At 53.5% G+C, this 16762-nt stretch overlaps 5 protein-coding genes across 5 annotated transcripts; 2 read left to right on the top strand and 3 right to left on the bottom strand.

Annotated features, from left to right (window-relative positions):
- The first annotated feature begins 992 nt into the window (after window positions 1-992).
- On the top strand, window positions 993-2257 carry PV07_00384 (V-type proton ATPase subunit D). The gene is made up of 6 exons (XM_016386832.1): window positions 993-1095; window positions 1152-1261; window positions 1314-1324; window positions 1378-1752; window positions 1805-1855; window positions 1912-2257. The coding sequence occupies exons 1-6, from the start codon at window positions 1078-1080 to the stop codon at window positions 2115-2117; spliced, it is 771 nt and encodes a 256-aa protein (XP_016253760.1). The 5' UTR covers window positions 993-1077; the 3' UTR covers window positions 2118-2257.
- Window positions 2052-3310, bottom strand: PV07_00383 (uncharacterized protein). The gene is made up of 2 exons (XM_016386831.1): window positions 3122-3310; window positions 2052-3012 (listed from the first exon to the last, which is right to left on the bottom strand). The coding sequence occupies exons 1-2, from the start codon at window positions 3154-3156 to the stop codon at window positions 2277-2279; spliced, it is 771 nt and encodes a 256-aa protein (XP_016253759.1). The 5' UTR covers window positions 3157-3310; the 3' UTR covers window positions 2052-2276.
- A 3243-nt stretch (window positions 3311-6553) lies between these two features.
- On the bottom strand, window positions 6554-8451 carry PV07_00382 (uncharacterized protein). The gene is made up of 2 exons (XM_016386830.1): window positions 7229-8451; window positions 6554-7179 (listed from the first exon to the last, which is right to left on the bottom strand). Exons 1-2 carry the CDS (start codon window positions 7338-7340, stop codon window positions 6842-6844), a joined length of 450 nt encoding a protein of 149 aa, XP_016253758.1. The 5' UTR covers window positions 7341-8451; the 3' UTR covers window positions 6554-6841.
- A 1177-nt stretch (window positions 8452-9628) lies between these two features.
- Window positions 9629-12474, bottom strand: PV07_00381 (uncharacterized protein). The gene is made up of 2 exons (XM_016386829.1): window positions 11738-12474; window positions 9629-11684 (listed from the first exon to the last, which is right to left on the bottom strand). Exons 1-2 carry the CDS (start codon window positions 12156-12158, stop codon window positions 9913-9915), a joined length of 2193 nt encoding a protein of 730 aa, XP_016253757.1. The 5' UTR covers window positions 12159-12474; the 3' UTR covers window positions 9629-9912.
- A 194-nt stretch (window positions 12475-12668) lies between these two features.
- PV07_00380 (uncharacterized protein) lies at window positions 12669-14080 on the top strand. Its single transcript, XM_016386828.1, has one exon. The coding sequence runs from the start codon at window positions 12795-12797 to the stop codon at window positions 13107-13109; it is 315 nt and encodes a 104-aa protein (XP_016253756.1). The 5' UTR covers window positions 12669-12794; the 3' UTR covers window positions 13110-14080.
- Window positions 14081-16762: the final 2682 nt, after the last annotated feature.

Raw genomic sequence — 16762 nt, 5'->3', positions numbered from 1 at the left:
TAACGTATTAGCTAGTTACTTGAGGTTCACTAACCGTTACAGTCCTTTACTCTGAACAATGGGAGGCGCAAATTTGGAACAGTTGCAAAGACCCACTCCAAGCTATCAAATGAAATGTATTTGTTCCCGAGAAGATGGCACTGAGCCTCAGTAGATACATCCCTGGAGCCGGTGTGGATGCGGAGAGTCTCCCATTGGCACTTGACTGGCATTCGTGGCCGCGAGCAATCTTCCGAACTTCGACAAATCTTTCGAGGCTGAGACCATAGGAAGGTAAGCCTAAAGATCGCACACGAAGGCCTTTGGGCTGTCCTGGAGCCATGAAGTGGGAGGGTCGGACAGGTCGCATTCATCTATACCATGTGCTGCAGAGCGTGTATACTGGCTCCAGCTACACCGGGAGGGTGCAGAGCCCCTTGCGTCTATTGACAACCTCCTCTGGCCAAACCAAATACACCTGTGGCATCTACAACAAAAACACTACATGTCGTCAATTATTTCCCGTCCCGGCTCTCTCCAATTCCTCGTGGACAGAACAAGCCGATATCCTGCTACCATGGCCGCCCGACCCTTGCGTCAGACATGCGACGCAATTTGGGCGCATCAAATTGTATCAAATTGTTTGAGCCAAGGTATATTCTCCAATATTCTGATGCAATGCTATGACTTAGCTGAGGCTGTTTCATGCTCATCGAATTACTCAGAAATGCTTCCAATGTGTCAAGCTGGCTGTCTTCTGGAACTCCAGCCTTGGTCCTGTTCGGTGTTAAGCATGCAAATTTGCTGATGCACCTTTCTCGTCTCAGTTAGTAGTAGAACCTATATCGCTCGAATTCTTCAAAGTATTCTGTAAGATATAAATTCTGCGGTTGGGCATAATAATACAGCAACATGGTCTTCTCTATCGGCGGGCTAAAGTTTTAGCGATGCCTGCTTGGCATCGTCATGCCTCCCCGAGCCTTGCAGCTTCGCCAGGTGATAAGCTGCCGCCGCATTGATCTTCGCTGCTCTAATTCGCATTCAGTACCTTTTTGGTTGCTCGACATAAGACAGGACGAAACGTAACCCGTGGACAAGATGTCTTCTGGCGCAGGGGTGAGACCACTGGGACGGGAAGCAAAGATGATACTGTTACTGACTGCTTCCTCCAGAGAGAGGCCGTCTTCCCCACGCGGCAGGCGTTGGGTCAAATGAATGCGAAGTTGAAGGGCGCTCAGACCGGCCACAGCTTGCTGAAGAGGAAAAGCGAGGCTTTGACAAAGTAAACCACGTTCCTCCTTGACTGGCATCGTCACATACTAATCTTCGCACAGGCGGTTTCGAGGTCTGCACAACAGCTAACCCCTTCTCCGACTCCTCGAAGCTAAAATGCCACAGAAATCCTGAAGAGAATCGACGAGGCGAAACGGAAAATGGGACGAGTCATGCAGATTGCTGCGTTCTCGCTTGCTGAGGTATCATACGCAGTCGGCGGGGACATTGGCTACCAGATCCAAGAGTCAGTCAAGACAGCCCGGTTCAGGATCAAGACTAGGCAAGAGAACGTGTCGGGTGTGTTTCTGCCCCAGTTTGAAGGGTACACAAAGGACGAGATCAATGATTTCGGCTTGACGGGGTTGGGCAAGGGAGGCCAGCAGGTGCAGAGGTGTCGAGAGACCTACACCCGAGCGGTCGAGACACTGGTTGAGCTTGCGAGCTTGCAGACGGCATTCATGATTCTGGATGAGGTCATCAAGGTTGTGAACCGAAGAGGTACGTCTGTTGGATATATCAGAGGCCAACCAGAAGCTCACCGTATACGCAGTCAACGCCATTGAACATGTCATCATCCCTCGAACTGAGAACACTATAAAATGTAAGTTTACTGGGGCCTCACCTTGTCTCCAAGCAACTGACACCCTCCCTATCCAGATATCAACTCCGAGCTTGACGAGCTTGACCGAGAAGAATTCTACAGACTGAAGAAGGTGTCGGGAAAGAAACAACGCGATCAAGCCGCCGCAGACGCCGACATGAAGCGAAAGAGGGAAGCAGAAAAGGGCAAACCAGAACAGGAAGATGGTGCCCAGCCGCAGGATGTGCTGGGCGAGCATGAGGATGAGGATGTCATTTTCTGATTTGACAACAGGGTGTGAGAAGGCCCTGTGGGATGTTGTATGCTTTTATCCTCAACGCCGGCCAATCCATGCATGGGTATCAAGTACAATAGCTGGCAGCAGCGCAGTTGCCTGAACCATATCATAACGTTTTCCCTGCCCCCTTCCAACACCCGTCCCTCAAGCTCGTTGATACGTGACCCTGATTCCCTTGCCTTCGTCACCCAGCTGCATACCCGCCGTCGCCTCCTTTGCACTGATCGCGCCGGCCTCGGCCTCGTACTCCACAAACGCAATACCCTTCCGGCCGGGCACCATCCGGACCTCCTTGAACCCTTCAAAGCGGCTGAATATTCGGCTCAGACCGTCTGCGTCGTAGCTATCTGGCAGATCCCGCAAAAACAGGATCTTGTTGGGAGGCAGGTATTCGTCGGGAATGATGGCCGCGGCATTGGTGCCCGAAGCCTTGAGGCCGGCGCCCTTGGCCGTCTTCGCAGGCCGCGCCGTCAACCCTCCTCCTGCCGCGGCAGGCTCAGCGGCCGCAGCCGCGGCGGGCCTCTTGAGCGCCTTCTGCTGCGTCGCCTCCAGGGCTTGCCGCCTCTCCTTCTCGGCGAGTCTGGTCCTCTTCCACTTCTCAAGCCCTTGTTCGCCGTCTTCTTTCAGCACGGTGGCGTCGGACCGCGTGCGCGCAAAGTCCAGCTGCATGGGCTTGTCGAACAGCTCGAATCCGTTGATCTCCTCGATGGCCTTGGCCGCCGAGTCCGGGTCGTCGAAGACCACAAAGGCCTGGCCTTTCGCTTTGAGGTTCGACTTGGCGACCAGGTCGATGATGTTCCCGTACTCGGAGAAGATCTCGGTGAGGGCAGCCTTCATCTGCTCGACCTTGATGCGCTCTTCGAGATTCTTGACGTACACCCTGAGAAAAGAGAAGGAGAAGGGTCAGTCAAACAGTCGGTAACAGAGGAGGGAGAGTCGGGTGGAGCAGAAAGTGACAGGTGTGGTGGGATGTTTGGCAGAAGACGTACGTCGCGCTCGGAGGGGTTTGCGTTGCAGTCGTCATGACTCCTAGCTTTGATGCAAGGTCCAAACCTATCTGTAGCCTCTACTGCCAGTCATAGACGAGCCCATCAAATCATCAGGATACTGGTCGCGTGGAGTGGTCGAGATTGGGGTGTTGCAACACGGCAAGAATGCGGAGAGTGAATTTCATGCGAGGCTGTCACAAAGCCGCTCACGTGGATGACGCTGCTTTTACCGCCCTGGCGTTCGACTCTTCTCTCATTCGTTCCACATCCACCTTGCCTCGCGGGTTTCTCTATACGTACACGGCACAAAATCGAGCTCTCAGAACTTGCCTAAGTATGTCGACCGAGCAGAGCAGATGAGCTGGGTAGTCACCATTGAACAAGAGTTAACAATAGGGATCCATCGCCGCTTTTAACAGCACAAGACATACACAGATACCTGCGCCCTGCTCACCATGCCAACGGTGCATTCCTGGCGAACACCTGTCTTGATCGTGACCCATCTGATCCTCATCCCAGCTCAATCCTCATATCCAAAATGAGTCCACCAAATATACACTAGATATTCTCGGGCGCACAGGAAGCAAGGAGGATAATCTCCCTTGCCCTCGTTGCATAGGTATGGTGGGTTTTCTGAAGGACGTTCCCGGCCAATGCCGTGCTCTGAACAAGACAAATTGTGAAACCTATTTATAGACTGCTTGCTGTCTGTGCAGAATTCTGCTCGACCATCACATGTCATACTTGATTGCCGCCTCTGCTTTTGACGCGGGCGACAGCGAGAGTGCCCTAAAAGTAGCTTAATGGCGAGTGCCACCAATTGGAAGATTGATATCTGAGCTTATCGTGGTTATGGCCGAGCTAAAGCTAAGCTTATAGCTGTAAAAGGCTAAGAGCCATCGGAGGCCAGTGCTGGTACGAGGTATGGTAACCACTGAGTCCAGCTTGAGACAGAACTTGCAACATGCGGAAGCTGTGTTCTGAGGGGGGAGTCGGCTTCTCTGTTCATCTATTTTTAAATCCTCCCTCGCGGACCGGTATGTATCGGCCAGGAAGACGAGGGTTCTTTTTCTGCTCTTTGTCCAGTTGACTCCATCCTCGCCGTGAAAACGCGGGCGCTGACTGGCTGGTACACGGGAATCCGGCAACCCCTGCGTTTCAAGGTGCTCCAGCTCTCGCTTCCCTGCTCCCCCCCTCACCCTCCATGCCTGGATGACTAATAAAGCTTATCTAATCTTCAGCCTCACGCCGAACACAACATCGACTTTTTTCTAATTAAACCCGCGCAGATGATTCCGGCACGTGCCCTGAGCACAATAGAATATGCAAAAGCAGCTTGAGAAAGACCGGTGCCGTCATTCAGCCATGAAGCGTGCAAGTTTGGGCTCGAGAGGTGAGTGCATTGGTCGTCGAGCGACGTGTCTGCCTGGGCGTTCGGGTGGCAAAATGGTGGGTCGGTCTCCCCCCCCAAGCCTCCACATGATCCTCGGATTTGGGTAAGCGGCACCAGTTCAACGGGCAGGCGAGAAACCGGTAGCGAGCACCACAAGGAAACTCGAGCACTTCCACCAGTTTCAACCCCCAAGAAGACGTCATACCAAGGATGAAGGACTCGGGTTGATATACTACCGTAGCATTCACTCCTCCTGTACTGAAATATAACGTGTCCTGGTTACGCGTTCGGTCCCGTCACGGTCTTTTGAAATGACTTGAGACCCAAAGCCTAAACCCCGACGACCCAGTGCAGCAGCACCGGCTGTGGAGACACCCTGGCACTTGTCATGCCACTTCGGGCTAGCGTATGTCGACTTACCTCGTCCGATCTGGGCTCGAACCGGAGGATTGGCTCCATTGGCCCGCTGGTGCTAATCCATTGGCTGCCGCACAATCGACGTCGAACTTCATCCCTTTCACGCCGTTTCTCCTCTGTGCGGTTTTCCTCGGTCTGGCCGTCGGGCGCAGGCGACAAGAGAGCCGCACGTGGAAAGAGCACACGCTGCTTGGACTGGAGACGGTCGTCGGGGTGCTGACGAACTCCTTGCGCTCACTGACGTCGCGGGTTTCTTCACGGAATGTGTCAGAAACAAAGCGACAGGACAGGGCGAGGCTAGCTAGCTAGCTGGCCCGGCCTCACCACAAGCAAAGAGGGTGAAAAGAGAACCTTCTCGGCTGTTCTTCCCTCTCGGCCAGTCAACGACGAGCTGCGTGCAAGTCTGATCACTCTGTCCAGCGTGCGCGCCAATCACACCTGCATCGAAACCCTGCGGCAGAGGCGTCAGCTGCTATGTTTGCTTTTTTGTTTCCCCCTTCTCCCCCCCCACCGTAGTTATCTCCGAACGCACATGCTTTTTCGTCGGCTCCCGTGCATCATTGCACCCAACCCTAAGCTCCCCACGACCATAACTTATTTACTTTGTGGCCGGTTGAGTGCGTGGCGCTGTGGTGCCTTACGTCGCCCAGAACGTTTGAGTTCCGGCCCCCAGACATTGCCGGGTTGGGAAATCCTAACTGCGCATTCGCCCATGGGAAAACGACTTGTACCTACGTAGGTGGGCCGGCCGCAAGGGCCAAATTCCCACGGGCCTGGCGAAGGTCTCGCCACTTTCCATGCTGCGTCACTGCCACTGCCACTGCCGCTGGGAGAACTGACTGCCAACAGACTGGGCTGATTGACTCATTGGGCGGCGCCCTGCTTCATGCCCCCCCCCTCGGACGTTCCCTCCCTCACTCGTTGGCCCGTCCCGCCCAACTCTTCGAGATGCTGAATGCTACTCCCCCTCCTGCTTTCACCAGCCCTCATGTAACCCAGCCCAAGGGCCTCTGGACGGACTACTTCTAGGCTCTTATGGGCGCTTGCACGTCTGCTCAATATGCCTAACGTAGCCCCTAGAATCTCTCGCCAGGCGCACCTGCTCCAGGGCCCTGTTTACCTGGCGCCCAGGTCTTCCACACCTCGTTAGGCGGTGCGAGAGACCCCAAGAGGCTCTCCCTCCGGGCGGTTTCCAGTGGCTGCCACCCGTGTCCATAGCTATATGCCTCCGACTTTCACGTCTCTGCTTGCGTGTGCTGTCTTGCCCCCCCGGATGCCCTGCCTAAGGCATGACCCTTTGGTGTTCACTCGTAAGTGTGGCACGTCCTGGCGCTGTAATAATTGTGTACACGCTGCTGCAATGATTTGATCAGGAATTGTTGATTATCTCCCGAAACAGCGAAGTGCTGGCCTATGGGATATTACTTCCCCGACGGTGATCGTCGCGAAGTGGACGAGAAAATGCATAGAAAATGTGTTTGTAGGTGATGGGGGCGGATGGGGATACTTCTGGTGGTTGTGTCAAGTGCACCAGGGCGCCAGGCAGAGATGTCAGAATGTGGAAGGCTCAAGAAAATGGTACCGAGAACAACTTCGTAATTCTCGAGCAGGAAGCTAAAAGGCAGGTGTGGAAAATATATTTTAAAAGTATGGGTATCAAACAGTAGTATAGCTTGCGAAGTTGCCGTCTGGACAACTTCGTCATCCCCTCTCTCTAATCACCTGGGGATGGTGGGAAACTGCTCGGGGGTGGAAAACCAACATCAAAACCTCTCTCATGCAGACCAACTCGTCGAGAATCTCAGGTGTAGCTTCACACATCTCCCTGGAATCCGCCTCCAGTTCTCTCTCATCTCGAAGCTTGCATTCCAACGCCTGTCGTCCAGCTTCGGCCGTAACTCATCTCGTAACTAGCGATCATGGCGATGCTTGGTGTGCAGGTGACGGAGCATATCGTCCATGGTGTGGAAGGTCCGCGGGCATTCAGGACACTTGAATCGTCGTGGGGCGGGCTGGGGAACCGTGCGGCAGTGCGCACACTCCAGCCCCGGATGTTTCTCGAGCAGGTGGTTGTGCAGGTTTCCGGGACGAGCGAACTCGCTCTGGCAGTAGAAGCATAGATAGCGGGTGTTTTGTTCGCGGAGGTGGCGGGTGAGGTTGGTCTTCGCGTATTTCCCCGCGAAGAACTTGCCGCAGTCGCAGAAGAGGCCGCCGAGCTCCTCGATGACCCTTTTTTCGGCCTCTGAGCCTGCGGGATTGTTAGGCCGTCTCTACGAGGGGAGGAGTCGTTGACTCACGTTGCTTGGGCGTCATGCCCTCGTCGTCAAAGTATCCATGGCCGTGCCTGCATCTGACACCGGCATGGTTATGCGGTGGTGGGTGGATGGGCATGTTGATGGACGCCGACATCGTCAAGATCAGGAGCACGAGGATCTCAATTGACCGTAGAAGTGGTCTAGATGCCAACAGTTTGAGAGACAATTGGAATTATTCAGTAAATTGATTATTTTCCCAGTAGTTATGGGAAGAGATCTGCTTGCTGTCGAGAATGTTGAGAAGAGAAGAGAAGACGGTAAGATGCTCAGAGATGGATGGCAGGCAGGGGGCTTGGACGGAGGGGGGAGAGGGAGAATGACGGGATGATGAATGCTCGGAGGTAATGGAAAGCTTGAGTCGCAGGCGAGGGGGATGGGAGTTTTGGATGCCGTGGTGAGGGAGTTGGGAGGAAAAGAAAGACGATGACCAAACCAAGGTGACAAGGGTCAATCCCACCAGTTTCCGGTCACGTTGGGTAGCGACACCACGCTTTCATCCTCCTGGTGCTTTAACATCGGTAATGACCTCCCAAAACCGCGTATCGAACATGTCTTGGTGCCAGTACGATACCACTTGTACTCTCACCTCTTCAGCGGGCTAGCCTCGAGCCCATCGTAGGGCAGCAGCGACTCTATTCTTTCTTCGGACCTTGGGACCATTTCCTCATGGGCAATGGCATCATAGTCTCTGCCGAGTATGTGTAGACCACGAGTACTGGCCAGTGACATGGTGTTCAGCGGTGGGGTCTGAGTCCCTCGTCCCATGTGGGAGCTGATTGGTTGAGAGAAGGGAAGAGTCGCAATAGGAAATCCATTTGGGGAAATGGGCGCCAAGTCTGTCTTGTTGAGCCAAGGTCGAGCGGACCGAGGGGGCCAGAACGGGGAGGGGGGACTTGGGAGGAGGAGCCGGCAGTCATTCCTCACCAACACACATCAGTGTGAAGGTAACCCTATACCCATGTGCATAATCACCCGTGGCCGACGACCAAGACGACGTAGGTCCGTGGACGAAATGCACAAACGCGCAATATGGGGTTGTGCCAACTGACGAAGCTTGGAACCTTTGGGAGCGGCGGGGAGGCGAGTGCAGGAGACATTCCAACGTAGAGTTGAGAGTTTGTAGCACCTTTGAAGCAGGCGACCGACCCCGAATATTCAAGTACGAATTCAGAAATCATCAGAAGGCGGGGCGGCGGCAACACCTGTTATATAGAAACCATGATGTCTAGCTTTGTGTCTCATGGCGTCAGGCCAGTTTAAATTGTTGAACATCATCAAGGGGACCGGAGAAATTGCATTCATGGTCGAGGAGAGGGCTTTTGCTCAGTGTGCCCTTTGGTGTTCCATTCTGCGAGGGACAAGCAGTTGGAATGGCTTTGGCGGGTTTAGCTAGCAGCATTGGCTGTATTGGAAGGCCCTGGCGGCGCAGCTCAAGACCCAGAGGCTTGCTTGATGGCTTCTGAGTGGTTAAAAGGCGACCAGAGCTGCACGCTTGTTGGGGCCGCACAGGGATCGTTCATCCCCCCTACTGGGGCCGTGCAGTGCGTGCGAAAGGCCCATGCATCGCCAGGAATTCAAGGTCCTTGACATGTTCAACTTCCACGCCTGTGCCTCCCGATGCCTGCATTGTTATCGGCGGCTGCAGGGCGCAAGAATGCCATGGCAACTAGATAACTGGTATATGATATTTTGTTTCAGCGCTGCCGTGTAAAGGGGCGCTGTGCAAGGCACCAACAAAAAGGCGTCCAGGGGCCCCGAGATGCTCAACATGATCAGCTGGACAAAGGCTCTTGGGACCTTTGGTGTGGCTTGCATTGGCGCCTTTGGCTGCATGACAGTCTTTCCCTCAACAGGTAGTCGCTTTGCACGATCGGTCCTGATGGTTTTGGGCGCCTTAATCGCTGAAAGTGCCACTGTTGAAGCTCTTTCTCATAAAAGATGTGTTGGCCCCAGAAGGTAAAAATGGTTGAACGTCGCGAGAAGGTTGAACAGTGGTGAATGCTCACCCTAGGTCTTGCACACAACATGCCGAAATATGTCTATCCCGACTTGATCAACAACCTGGATCTTCGCACCCTCGTTATGTCCCATCAAATTAAGCAAGTAATGGAAGACCGTGCACTTTGGGCGATGAAGAGGATGTAATTGAGGGATTTGCCTTGACGTTAAGAAAAGTCTAGATGGATAACTGGGGCCTCCCTGCGAGGGCGATCCGGCTACAGCTTCCACAGCTCGCGTTCAGGTGTTCTGGCCCGTGCCTAAATCAAGTTGCCTGAACACCTTTTGCGTTGTTCTGCCTGCTTTACCTCGCCTATGATGTCCTTCTCACTTGATGGAAGACGTCCTTCGAACTCCTTATATTCCGATGTCCCAATTGGCTAAGGGGACAGTTTTAATAATGGTGCGAGTTCTCTGCGTCGAGAAGGGGCAGCTGAACCTCGTAATCCCTACCACGTTCTGATCATACAGATCCTAGGCTACATAATTTAACACTAACATAGATGTATAAAATCGCTTTTCCAGATTTCCCTCTCCCCCGTTAAGTGCCCACTGTCAAAGCATATGAATCAATGACATAGGTTAATGAGTGCTGAATCCAGCATAAAGACCGTTTGGCCAAATCAACGTGAGGGACAATTCAAGTCGAATGTCCATGGCGCCCTCCATTATATGAGGCATATGTCTTCCCGTCTCATACTCCCCAGTGCATTCTCGATGGAGCCGCTGTCTTCGGGCCGAATACCACAAACCGTGCAAGCCTGGCTGTGGTCCAACCCGAATATCCCAATTCTCTCGTACCTCGTCTCGGCTGTAGGCGACACCGATTTTCTCAACAGGAGGCCGGCGAGAACTGTTGGCTCCACTCCAGATCGCCCCTGCCACTGTGTGCAGATTGGAAGTAGAAACACATCCATGGAATCGGAGTCTGGCATCATCGGCGTATCGAGGTAGATGGTGGGCTCCATCCAGTATGATTGCATGTCGTTGGGGTCGTCGTGACTGTTGAGCACCAACGTATATAATCCGTCTTCCTCGGGTTTTCCGTCCACATCCCGGCTGGCAATTTGGAGACAAGCCTCGAACAGAGATCCTCGAATTTGCATCTCCGCGGATGAGACCTTGGCCATTTTGCTGTTCTTGGGCTGTTCAATGGCTGTACTCAAGATCTCCATGACGACCTTGGCACGCTTGGCCGGCCAGTTCCAGATGACCTTGGCTTCCAGTGACGCCCACGACCAGGATGGAGCCCGATAGTCCTCGGCTCCTGCCGAAGCACATCTCAATGATGGAGTGCCATCAGCTTGCCTTCTGCCCAAGACGCACCACAGCAGACTCTGGGGTAGCAGTGCGTTGTCCCACAACCCCGCAAGATATCTTTCATCTGTGAGTTCGGCGACTTTTTGAGCAATGCCGGAGATTGCGACGAGTTTGTCCTCGCCGTAGCTCAATTTGCATTCCATGTACGCCTCGACGATCCTGCTCCAAACTTCGTAGACCCAGTGGAAGTCGTCTCCTTTTGAGCCCGAAGCCAGCCAATTTGAGATCAGTCGTGGCACATATTTCGAGACCAGTGACCATTCGGATGGTCGCTTGTAAGCTGGATCGAGGATTTTGTCTGCCTGCCTCCAAGTGTGCATTTTTCGGTTGTGAAACTGCTCAGGGATGCCGTCCGGATAGGCTTCGCAGGCCATTTCACATCGGCATTCCCAGAATATCTGTTCCTGCCCGAAATGGATGGTCCGCGGGCTCAGCAAGCGCTCTTGAAGAACCCAACCTCTCGTATGCAAAGCCGTGTCGGAAAGGCTGTTGCTCCAAAAGTCATCGTAGCCGATGACGTACGTCTTTTCTCCGTCCTGAAGTTGAGGATTGGGTAACGGATATGGCTCCACCATATAAACAAGCCTCTCCGTAAAACATCCTTGTTGAGGATCAGCGCTGGTCGCCGCAATATTGCAAAACGAGTTGGTGTAGATGTCGCCCATCTTCGTGCTCTCTGCAATCCAATCGTCTCGGCAGTCCTGGATGATGCACAACGCATCAATCCAAATGTAGTCAACTCCCATCCAGCTGGCAATCTGCATAGCATCTTGGAATCTCTTGGGAAGCGAGTTGATCTGAGACCACTCTGCCGATAAGCGTGGCAGACTCTCTTCGGTCAACGTAACTGCCGTACCAGCTCCCCAGCAATGACTTAGGGTAACGTATCTGGGGGGGCGGGTTTTGTTTGCAAACATTTCTAAGCGGAAAGTGCCTCCACCCTTAGAATCCGAGTCGATGTGCAACAAGCGGGCAGGAGAGCCAGCTCCCGAGCGCCAGTCTTGGTTACATCGAAGGTGCGTCGCACGACAATTATCGAGCCACTGCCGAACTTGGTCTTTACATCTCCCAGAAAACGTGTTTGGTGTTAAAGCGAGTGGCTCCCCCGAAGCAGATACCTCTGACGAGATTCGTTAGTGACAGAACCGACAGTGGCTCTTTGAGAACGCTTACCATTTTTCGGAAGGATTTTGAAAACGCCGCTACAGTCGAAAACTTGTAGTTTAGCGATCGGCGCCTCTCCGTCTAAGATCTCGGTAGTAAATTCTAACTCGTAATGGTCCTCTAGGTGAGGTAGTGTGCCATCAGCGTCCAGCGAACGAAGTTGGTAGAATGTGCGAAATGCGGGCGCTTGCTCTCGAAGCTCGTTGCTGCAGTCTCGATAGATCGTCCAGCAGATGTAGCATCCCTGCTGGACGGCCTCATAGAAGTCGCCCACATGAATGTGGTGGGAGCCCGCCCATTCGTTCGGTTCCTCAGGGTGTTCAAAGAGTGCTGGCTTGACACCAGTCCAGGTCCCCGGTGGATGTGTCTTGACCACCGAGAGTAGGTCGCTGCATGCGTTACATAGCATAGTGTCTTGTTGGGAGGGCATCGTGTAGAAGTGTTGTTGTGTTTGGCCTCGTCAGGTGAAGAGGTTTGACGCGCTGGCTGTTTGCTGAACTCGATGCATCAGGACCATGGTGGCTCGAGGATATTTAAGCCAAGGGCATTCATGCACCGCCCCCTTTGAATATTGTGCCTGAAACTGGACCCGTGATGCACCAACCAATCACCAATCTGCCCGAGAGGGCTCGCTGGCAACTAGATGCCTGGCAATTACGCCTATACGTACTGTGGATCAATGAGCAAAATCGGATTCAGCTTCAAGAGTGTGGGACTCTTGGACTGAGCCTGGCCACCGAGACGGGACGGATCGACAACTCGGTAGTGCAAGCCTGGATGAAATTGTCGCGGTGACGTTAACGGAGCCTTGCGGGTCGATGTCACATGGCAGCAATCCGATTGGCCAGCCTCCTTAGCGACATGAGTCCTGGATCGTGTTCAACCCTGCGTCCCGCGAATCCTTGAGTCCCATCGCCAACCCTCAACATTCTCAATCAGGGTGTAGAGTAGCATAACTATCCCCTACCCCCCTCTTTTCTCGTTTCTACTCCTTGAGTTGAAAAGGCACTTTGGTCACTTCACGCGCTCAGGTGTCCGGTGGGGGCGGTCTTTTCGCGGCATACATATGTCATGTAAAGCCCACGAGGCGCCACGAAGCTCTGGGATTGTGAAGGACTCACCCTTCAGGGATTCCTGCTTCTCCTTCCATTCACTCAATTGGACGTTGTCTGCGCCTCTTCGGGAGTGCGTCAATATTCTCAGCCAGCTAAATACCGCTGACTCACTCCCCCATGAGGCCTGCATGGTCGCGTGCCCGGAGAAATTGTCCTACCTCGTACGAGGGTCTTCCCAGCTGATCCATGCCGCAATGTACATCCACGAAATCTCTCCCGCGAAGGCTGTCTGCGTGCCCTCCTACATGCGTAGTCTCGGTGCCTGATCGAGATGAGTCCTGCCTGTCAAGGAACCAAGTCCCAACAGTGCCTCCTTAACATACGAGTCGACTTGAAGATTCACGCGCACAGAGCAATTAAGGGGCCGACGAGCGAGAGCATCGAGGCGAGCAAAAGTTGCTCAAGCGAGCCCCGGCATTTTCATATTCTGTCCGATCAAAATGTCAACGTCCGAGCCTCTATATTGTACCCGGGACTTCATGTTGAGGCTTGAGGGGCTTCCCATCGACACTCCATATGGGCGGTTATAACAGGATGAATCACGCACCAAGACGCTGAAATCCCAGTTCTCAAGGCGTGCTGATTCCAGCACCTTTGTACCGGAGCCCCAAATATCTTGATCTTGGAATTGCCTTGATGGCAAATCATTCGAATGTGAGGGAAGTCGGTGATGGTTCCTGACGAATTGTCTGAAAAGAATGGAGTCGCTTCTCACGAAACGATGATCTTATGAGTGAGCAGAATACGCCCATCTCAAGTCTTCCTCCTTCACGACATCTTTGGGGGAGCGGCCGGAACATCAGCTTCTTGTTGATTCAGAAATATTGGTTTCATATCACCAGTCATGGCCTGAGACTCACAAGGTACGGCTCCAGCACGGACCTGATGATGCCCTCGCGAGAAGAGCTCGGCCTCAAACTTCCGAAAGAGTACCGCAAAGAATTAATTAAAATGCCCTTTGAACCTTTGCCAAATTGGGAGACTGTGCCTACTTTTCGGCTCACACCAATCATTTGACAAAAGGATCCCTTCTTCTCGCTTCCTCCTCCCTTCGCGATCTCATGGACCGGGCCAACTCAATGTCTTGGAACCGATTTTCGTTGAGCCGTTCTTACTGTAGGTCTCGTCTATGATCGAAGCCAAAATCAAAGGAATTCTCGTATCTGAACTTGATACGGCAGATTTGGGGGTGCTCATGGTCGATTTGTCCTGAGGGTGCTAGTAAAGTGTGTCCAGTCGAGGTATTCGTGCTCAAATTCTGATTGTCAGTGCCAGACTTCCAACATTCGTTCCTAGGGTCCGTTCCCTTTGTTTGGTTGACCGACTTTCAATGCTCCGGCCAGACCGTCGGGATGTGGACAGCAGAAAAGATTTCCATTTGGCTGTTTTGATTCCTCTACCGTCTTTTTCTACCATCTATCGACGCTTCTCCCTCTAAAGGACCATGCCCCCCAGCGCCATTTCCTCGCAGCATCAACCAGGTATCGTCTATTTCCGGCAGCTCTATAATGGTCTAGACTATAATACACCATCGTTTCGAAGTTTGGTAATGGTCTCGTCCGACATGCCGATTTCCTGGAGCACCTCGTCCGTGTGTTCACCGAGCAATGGCGCGCTCCTGCGGATCGAAGGCGGGGTCTCGCCGAATTTGATAGGAATCCCTGTGACATCCCAAGTAAGTAAATAAGGAACGACCATTCTCCTTGCCGCTATTTTTTTTGGCAGAATGCAATTCAAGAGGGCGGATAGAATAGGACGCACCAGCTACTCTGATCTCGCCGCTCGTGGTGGCATCCGACCTCATCGTTTCGATCATCCCCCGCGCTTCAATCTGAGGGTGCTGAAACGCGCCCCCGATGTTGTTGATGGGGGCATACGGCATGCCCGTGCCCTCGAACGCGGCAAGCCATTCCCGCGTGGTTTTGCGCCGGAAGAGCCCGTCGAGGATCGCCTTCAACGCTGCGCGGTTCTGGACGCGCGAGGCATTATCGTGGAACCTGCCGTCCTTACAGAGGTCAGGATCGCCGAGGTGGGTCATCAGAGACACGAATTGGCGGTCATTGACGGCGCCAACCACAATGTACGCATCCTGGGTCGGAAACGCCGAGTAGGGAGCGATAGTCGGGTGGCCCGTTCCCCAGCGTTGCCCTTCCTGCCCGGTGTTGAGAAACGTAGAGGCGACGTTGACGAGCATCGATATCTGTGTTTCGAACAGAGACGCGTCCACTATCTGGCCCTTTCCAGTTCGGTGTCTCGCCTCCAGTGCAGCGAGAATGGCACCGTGCATGTAGAGTCCCGTGCACATGTCGATCATGGACACGCCAGGCTTGGTGGGTGGCCCATCCGGCTCCCCTGTGATGTGAAGCAGGCCCGTCTCAGCGGCCGCGATCAGATCGTAGCCTGCTCTTGTGGCAAATGGTCCCGAGGGTCCATATCCTATCCTGGCGGGTTGCCTCTGCTCAGTAAATCACCGATTTTGTAGGACCGCGACCTACCAGATATACTAGCGAATATCAACGAGGGGTTGAGCTTCGCCGCAACGCTGTACCCGATCCCGAGCTGTTCCATTTTCCCAGGGATAAAGTTGTTTATCCTTTACGTGACCACTTGAAGTTAGCGATCTCGACTGGCTCTTGCTGGTGGCTCCCTGCCTGCTGGAGGCGGTCTTACATGATGTCACTTTGCTTGATCAGGTCGTGGATGATCCTTCTGCCTTCGTCCTTCTTGAGATCGACGGTGATGGACCTCTTGTTCCGGTTGGTGCTGGCAAAGTAGAACGACATTGCTTGTGGCGTCTTCCACTTCTCCATCTCGGCCACGGTTTTCCAGTGCCTCGAGTCATCCTATCGCGCCGACGAGGGTCCCAAGTTAGCTTGACGTGCCAACAGCCTTCGCGACACGTTGCATATTTCACCCACTGACCCCCTTTCCTGGCTGCTCAACCTTGATCACCTCGGCGCCATAGTCTGCCAGAATTTGCGTACAATACGGGCCCTAAACAACGATTAGCTCTAGTGCAAAAGAAACCCGAAAACGCCAAAACTCTTGATGAGACGGCGTCGACCCGTACAGCAAGCGCCCGTGTTAAATCGAGAATCTTGATCCCCTCCAGCGCCCCCGGGGTCTGAGGCTGTTCGAACTGAGCCGGTCTGGCTGTCGAGAATCTTGAAGCTCCCGCGAACCAAGATCTTGCTAGCGTGTTGGTAGGCCGGAGGAGGCGCGACGTCCGGATCCCCATGCCCATTTTGTGAAGATTGTATGTGTGGCCTCATGATTTCGGCTCTGCCAAGGTATACCGTGACATATAAGAAAACCACTGCATAAATCAACATGTCAGTGGCAAGTGGACAAAATACCGAGTGATCAATATCCGAAGTGCCGTCCTCGGGGGGACCTGAGGATGCCGATTGTCGTGGTCGGCCCGAGAACAGATCTTGCAACTTCCAAGCGGCATTGGATCTAGAACGGAGACAGGTCAAGGCTGTCCTGTTGGACTAGGCCAAGATCATTCTCAGGAGAAATTCATCTGGTCTTTTGACAGACTGATTGGCTTTTCACACGACAGTGTCAGGGGTGGCATGGGATACGAAAATCTCAAGGCATAGATCGAACATCCCAAGGTGAACTCATATTCGTCTACGATGAAATGACGAATCTAAGTCACAGAGCAGCGCCGTCGTCTTCCGTGGTTTCCCTCGCACCTCGTTATTTCAACTCCCAGTGGTCCTGAGTATTCTTCTGCAGGTCGAGGCCTGTGAAAACAGGACTGCTTGGGTGATCGAGACGGGCATAACGGAGACGTTTCTTGTCTATTTCTTTTGGCGCACCTGGCACTACTCCGCTCCCTCTGCTGCGTCGGGTGCGACACCTTTGGCCTCTCCTTCGGTAGCACATGTCCGTGGCAGCCGAGTATGTCTGA

The sequence above is a fragment of the Cladophialophora immunda genome, assembly GCF_000835495.1.
Source record: "Cladophialophora immunda strain CBS 83496 unplaced genomic scaffold supercont1.1, whole genome shotgun sequence".
NCBI lineage: Eukaryota > Fungi > Ascomycota > Eurotiomycetes > Chaetothyriales > Herpotrichiellaceae > Cladophialophora > Cladophialophora immunda.
The sequence above is the reverse complement of the archived record's forward strand: the minus strand, read 5'-3'. Positions and strand labels throughout refer to the sequence as shown.